Source organism: Balaenoptera acutorostrata, chromosome X (assembly GCF_949987535.1).
Source record: "Balaenoptera acutorostrata chromosome X, mBalAcu1.1, whole genome shotgun sequence".
Taxonomy (NCBI): Eukaryota; Metazoa; Chordata; class Mammalia; order Artiodactyla; family Balaenopteridae; genus Balaenoptera; species Balaenoptera acutorostrata.
The window spans coordinates 6,879,572-6,886,669 of NC_080085.1; the positions used below are offsets into that span (position 1 = coordinate 6,879,572).

The 7,098-nt window shown below is 42.8% G+C and overlaps 1 protein-coding gene across 1 annotated transcript; it reads left to right on the forward strand.

Annotated features, from left to right (window-relative positions):
• Window positions 1-5,662: 5,662 nt before the first annotated feature.
• Window positions 5,663-6,704, forward strand: LOC103001840 (RNA-binding protein 3-like). Its single transcript, XM_057537951.1, has one exon. It carries the CDS (start codon window positions 5,733-5,735, stop codon window positions 6,201-6,203), a length of 471 nt encoding a protein of 156 aa, XP_057393934.1. The 5' UTR covers window positions 5,663-5,732; the 3' UTR covers window positions 6,204-6,704.
• Window positions 6,705-7,098: the final 394 nt, after the last annotated feature.

The window sequence follows — 7,098 nt, forward strand, 5'->3', positions numbered from 1 at the left end:
TAAAGAAAACTTGGACCATCAGAGTTAATTTTAGTAACAGTCCTGGTCTTAGTAACCATCAGAACATTTTAGAGACAGAATTTTGATATGGTTGTAATAACCAAGCCAGGAAGATGGAGTTAAGTTGAAAACATAAAGTCAGTTTTTCCACTGAGTCATTTCCTAGAATGAGACATAAATATCCCCAACATTCTTTGCCCTGGACATTAAAATGGATAATTCGAGTGGATATCTCCTGCAGTTGATTAGAGTTACGGCAAGTTAATTGTGGGACATGAAACCTCACGTGCGGGGCTCTCAGGTGGTAAGGGTACCTCAGAAGGATCACAGAGGGTTCTTGTCTCAGTGCTGATTCCCAGAAACCACCCCCCAGAGAGTTTGATTCAGGAGACTAACGTGGGACCGGGAACTTGCTCATTCATCTGACAAGCTGCATGGTACCCCTCCTGTAGCCAGGGAGGAACCAGGATCTGCAGACGCACTGATCTGTGTGTTACCAGTACTCCAGGTGACCCGTAACCTAGAGGCTCCCAAACCTCACCACCTTTGGCTCTTCAGGGCTCCCTGACAAGCCAAGAAGAATTTGGGAAGGGCCAGGGTCTGACATAGGTACTGGCAGGAGATGTGCTGCATGCTGTCTTGTCCATTTGTAACCATTCAGTGAGCAAAGCAAAAGTTTTAAAAGAAGAGCGTCCATTTGTGGTGAAATGTCATCAACTCCATAAGTGCCTTTACATTAATTGTGTCACTAAGATGTTTATTTTCTAAAACAACAGCTAATCCTCTTTATCTGAAGCTACTGGTTTTCCCAAGTCGGCAGAATAACCATATCAATGTTTCTTTTTCTTTGCAAAATAGAATCTCAGACAGCCAGCCTGAGAGGCATGTATCAGGCCCCTTGCACTGCAGTCACCCGTTTGTCTTTTGACAAATGAAGGAATCTCAGACCCAAATGACTAGAAGGAAACAACGGCTTACGTACAGTCGCATACCATGTTATTTGTTGAGTCTGTGTGTGCAAAAAATTATTTTGAAGCGAGTCATTAATTGATTGTGGTCCATTTGATTTTGTAACAACTCTACTCTGTGTTCACTGTTTCTCTCTAAATAAAGGACGCTGGTGTGCCTAATAATCTGGCTGAATAGGAGATTTGCCTATGTCTAGTCCAAGGGTTGGCAAATTACAGCCTGCTGCCTGTTTTTGTAAAATAATAATAATCATAATAATAATGTTCGATTGGAACACTGACATGCCCATTCATTTAGGTGTTGCCTGTGGTTGCTTTCCGGCTACAACAGCAGAGTTAAGTCGTTGCCACAGAGCCATATGGCTCTCAAAACTTAGAATATTTACAATCAGGCCCTTTTCAGAAAAAGTCTGCCAAAACCCTGATCTTGTCCCTTGAGACCACCAGAGTTAGGACTCAGCCAGACAGATGAAAATGCTAGATGTTGACAACGAAGCCATATAAGTCTGTGCAAAGAACTGCGATGCATAAAAGCAACAGGAGAAATCACACGGAAAAGGTCTATAGATTTTACTATATTTAAAATATCTTTAAAAGGACAATAAGGGAAAACATTGCAAAAAAAATAACAAAGAGGGGGCTTCCCTGGTGGCGCAGTGGTTGAGAATCTGCCTGCTAATGCAGGGGACACGGGTTCGAGCCCTGGTCTGGGAAGATCCCACATGCCACGGAGCAACTGGGCCCGTGAGCCACAATTGCTGAGCCTGCGCGTCTGGAGCCTGTGCCCCGCAACGGGAGGGGCCGCGATAGAGAAAGGCCCGCGCACCGCGATGAAGAGTGGCCCCCGCTTGCCGCAACTGGAGAAAGCCCTCGCACGAACCGAAGACCCAATACAGACAAAAATAATAAACAAATAAATAAATAAATAAATAAATAAAAAAGAAAATCCTTAAAAAAAAAAAAAAATAACAAAGAGGTTAATGTGCTTGATACCTAAAGAACTGTCACAAATCTGTGGGAAAGCCACCAACAGTTCAGTAGAACAAACTGAAAAGGAACGGCTACAAATTGCCGCTTTACAGAGCAGGAAATAGACAAAGCTGAAAAAAGAGTGAAAAGATATTCAACCTAACTAGTAAATAGTGAAATTAAAAACATAACGAAATACCATTTCAGTTTGGGAAAAAACTGAGTGAAACAGTGAGTCATATCCAGTCTTAGTGAAGATAGGTGGACAAGGTACCCTTGAGCCCTGATCATTTTGGGGGTGGCTGGGGGGATTCTGAAGGGCAATTGACAACATCTATTAAGATTAAGTACACAGGCCCTTTGACCCCACAATTAAAATTCTTGATGTTCACCTTAGCGAAATACTTGCAGTTGTTCACAAGACTGTACGTCAAAAGGCCACACTATAGAAACTGTGCAGCAATTATGTAGGATGAAGCAGAAGTGAATGTATTGATGTTGACAGCCCTCCAAGAAACAACTTGCAAAGCAATATGTACATGAAGTTACCGCTGAGTTTTTTTGAAATCCTATTTTTAACTTGTCATGGACTGAATTTTGCCCCCCCAAAAAGACAAGTCCTAACCCCCCAGTACCTCAGAATGTGACGTTATTTTAAAATAGGGTCTTTATCAAGGTAGCCAAGTTAAATGGAAGTGATTAGGCTGGGTCCTAATCCAATATGACTGGTGTCCTTATAGAAGGGGAAAATATGGACACGGAGACAGATGCACACAGAGGGAGATGATGTGAAGGCACATTGGGAGAAGGTGGCCATGTGACCGGAGTGATCTCCAGGCCAAGGAAAGCCAAAGATGGACGGCAAACCACAGAAACTGGAAGAGGCAAGGAAGGATCCTCCCCTAGAAGCTTCAGAGGGAGCATGGCCTGGCCAGAACCTTGATTTTGGACTTCTGGCTTCCAGAACTTCAAGACAATACATTTCTGTTGTTTTAGGCCACCCAGATTGTGGTACTTCGTTACAGCAGGCCTAGGAAACTTACCCATCATCCACTCACATCTCCCCCGAAACACCTAGTCAGATCTGGAGGGCTTCTACGCATAGATACCTGTATAAGTGCACAGAAAATGATTGACAAGGGCATACACCAACCAGTAATGCGTACCTCTGGGAGGCATCTGCAAGTGACACGTGAGATGGACCTTACCTTGCCATACATTATTTGATAATCCAGCAGCTAATACGTGTTAATGTAGCATTTGTTTAAGTGAAAAATTCTTTCTTATAAGGTGAAGTGGTGAAGAGCATGCCCAGTGCCCCTCCTTTCTCGTGGAACAAGCGCCCCTTTTCTGGTACCCACCCCTCCCATCCCAACCATCTGGTTACAACAAGCCATCCACCATTGATTGATCCCACAGCTGCCCTTTGGGACTAAGCCAGGTCCACTGGGTCTGACAGAATCCCTCCCTGTTGGGATAGCCAACGACCTAAGCCTGGGACACCCTGGCCTCCATGTCCACTGCTAGGCAGGGGAAGCAGCTCAAGTGGGACAGAACAAAGCCAGCCTAAGAAAGGAAACAGAGGTGATGGATGAGGCATGTCCGTGAGAACCGGTGGCCTGAAATCCTTGTTTCCAGCTGCTCCAGAAACCACCTGCACCTCTGTCCTCACTTACTTGAGCCAATACTCTTTGTCACCAGTGCAACTTAGAATTGGGTTTCTGTCACACTCAAAATAGCCCTGCACAGAAAAGAACAGGAAAACATAAGAGAATAAACATTATACATACAGTTCTAAGCATCTGGTGGGAAAATGTTCAGAACCTTTTTAATAATCAAAGGAATACAAATTCCTTTTAAAAATGGGCTGTCTTTTTTGTTTGTTCTAATTCAGTGGCTTCTGTGCTCTGTGTGTGTGTCCCCTAAACTGAAAGTCTCTGATAGCATATTGTATTATTTTTTAATCTTTTTCTGCATTTCCTAAATTCTTAACAATGAAAATCTATTCCTTCTATATTTAGAAGGTAATTCCCCCTCCTTTAAAAAACAAACAAACAAACAAACAAAAAACAACCTCTTACAAAAAATCAAGAGTGAAACATTTAGGACCTAGATACTAAGATATATTCAAAGAAGTCCAAGTATTTGATCACTCACGGGGAAAAAATGAGCAAAGACGACGGGGGTGACATCATGGTTTAATTTAGAGCATATTATGTCTGGCTTCTCAGCACACCTTAAATGTAGGGTATTTGTTACTAACCTGGATGGAACAGGCTTGCCGTTGGCATGATTATGTCGTATATTTCAAGCCCTTCAGTGTATTAGATCCTGATAACTCATGTGGTATCTGCAGTAGTGCTCACCCGTATTTCAAGGTGAGCAGTACTCCCTGAGGAAGGATGAAACATCCCCACCTAGTTGAAGTCAGGTCTGGCCCTGTGACTTGTTTCCCCCATGAAAGTGAGAAACATGACATTTCAGGGGGATGCTTTACAGTGGGGTTGTCATTTCCCCCCCACCACCTCCCTATCTCCATCAACTTCAGTCTCCACGTGACCATTGTAGCAGAGGCCTCGGGCCAACTTGCAGTGACATGTAGCAAGAGCAAGAAAAAAGCTGAGTCATCAGTCCCTGGGGTTGTCAGTTACTGCACCATCACATGGCCTCCCCTCCCTAATGCAGTGGAAACCCAGGGAAAGAGACCACAAAGGATCTTTGGAAAGAAAAGGAAGGTTGCACATACTCGATTGCAAAACGTATTTTAACTCTCTGACCTACTGTTCTATTCTCTTGCTATTTTTACATGCTGTAGTTATTCCTCTTGATATTTCACTAACTTAGCAAAAGGTTCTAGTGCTTTTTGAGCCCGATGAACAAGGAAGCAAAGGGAAAATCTTGGCTGTATCAGAAGCTTTAACATTTCTAGCACAGCTCATACTCTGCACTAAATTACACTGCTATCAACATAATCAAGCACAAACAAGGCCACATTTCTGTAATACATTACCGAACTCATGATTCCCTCCACCTCCCAGTCTCAGAAGAGACTGCAATGGGAACCACACAAGCAGCTCTGAGTAATTTTTCCCAGATTCATTTTACTCCAGTTCTAAGATGAGTTTAGACCGAAGATTTTTGCCTCATGGAAGCTAACCTCAATCATTTCATTAGATTCAGGCTCAGCTTGTGAAGTGTGCATATCAGGCGGCAGAAGTGCCCCTGTGTTGCATCAGGGATATGCAAATACAAAGAAACAGCCCCTCAAATAACAGTAAGGGAAGAACATTTTTTCATAAAATTTGAGGGAAATCATATTCAGTGACCTTGTGCATGAAAGAAATGCAGGAAAGAGTGAAATTACTTTTACAAAGTGAATTGAGATCATCATCATCCAGAGCCGAGGAGCTTCTCATGAGCTGAAGTACCTTACAGTGAAGCACACACATGCGCACGCACACACACACTGACATGCTATCTCAGATGGAGCATTGTACACATGCACGGCCACATACACAGACACAGAGGGACATACATGGAGAAGTGGACACAAACAAGCATGCACACTGTCTTCATTGGAGCAGTGTCTCTCACACACACACATGGACACGCACCACCTACAGTGGAGTAATGCACACACACTGGAAATACCACAAGAAGTATTTGTATCAAATTGAAATTTGTAGATTGCTGTGACTTTTTTAAAAAATGCCTTTCTTGCCCAGTCTCTCGGCTTCTTGGCGGTAGCTGTCTCTTCGGCCTTTTACTTAAATTCCAGGACTTGAATTTACCGCCATGTCCTCTGAAGAAGGGAAGCTCTTCGTGGGAGGGCTCAACTTCAACACTGATGAGCAGGCTCTGGAAGACCACTTCAGCAGCTTCGGACCTATTTTTGAGGTGGTTGTTGTCAAGGACCGGGAGACTCAGCGATCCCGGGGTTTTGGCTTCATCACCTTCACCAATCCAGAGCATGCCTCAGATGCCCTGAGAGCCATGAATGGAGAGTCTCTGGACGGTCGTCAGATCCGTGTAGACCACGCGGGCAAGTCGGCCCGGGGAACAAGAGGGGGTGCCTTTGGGGCCTATGGGCGTGGTCGCAGCTACTCTAGAGGTGGTGGGGACCAGGGCTATGGAAGTGGCAGGTATGACAGCCGACCTGGAGGATATGGATATAGATATGGAAGGTCCAGAGACTATGGCGGCAGAAGCCAGGGTGGTTATGACCGCTACTCAGGAGGAAATTACAGGGATAATTATGACAACTGAGATGAGGCATGCACACCTAATGTAGATACACAAGGAATAAAACTTCTTCTGATCCAGGACCATCCCTCCAAATGGCTGTATTTATAAAGATTTTTGGAGCTGCACTGAAACATCTGTTTTAGTTACATCAATTTTTTTTTTGAGTAGAGCTCCCAAGGTAGCTTGTTAAAGACCTTTCAGAAAGTTCCATGTGTTTTTTTAAATTTTTCTCCCATTTAAAGACAAATTCTGAGACATTGTGGAGTCTGGATATTTTTTCCTTTTTTACCAGTTTTTTAGTTCGGGCTCTCAGGAATGTTGGTTCTGGCAAAAAATGTTTGGCCAGACTGATTTTTTTAAATGATGTGCATCTAGGAACATTTTAAACACCTGTACACAATGTTTAATCGTGATTAGGAAGCAATTTCTGACTGTAACTATAAGAAATGAAGAACATGATTACTTAGAGGTGTTTTTTACTCCAGATCTCTGCCTTGATTATATAGAAGTTTCTTAAAAATATTTGTGTGTCATTTTTTTTTAATACTGGAAGAAAAAAATATTCTGTTGTGTTTCATGTAGCGTTTAGGATGTCTTTCACCGAGTTGATTAAAAAGATGAAACCTGAAAACAAAAAACAAAAAACAAAAAAAAAAAATGCCTTTCTTCTCAAACCACTAAGAGCTGGGGCTTTGTCTCATATGTTGATGTAAACATTTTGGGGTTGGTCAGTGAATTTCTGCTGTCGTAAAATTTTCAGCAAACTTGAGTCTTGACTTAAATAGGTAAACCACAGTGTTTTATCAACACACAATTTCCCTGTGGTCCAGGTCAACTTTGCCCAAGATGTTAATCTTTGACAAATTAAATGCTGTAAATTCTGGCTAAGGCATGAAAACACAGTACTATCAAAAAC

Bases quoted from the DNA above. Each gene is read 5' to 3' on its own strand.
- LOC103001840 (XM_057537951.1), top strand. From the start codon at position 5,733: ATGTCCTCTGAAGAAGGGAAGCTCTTCGTGGGAGGGCTCAACTTCAAC.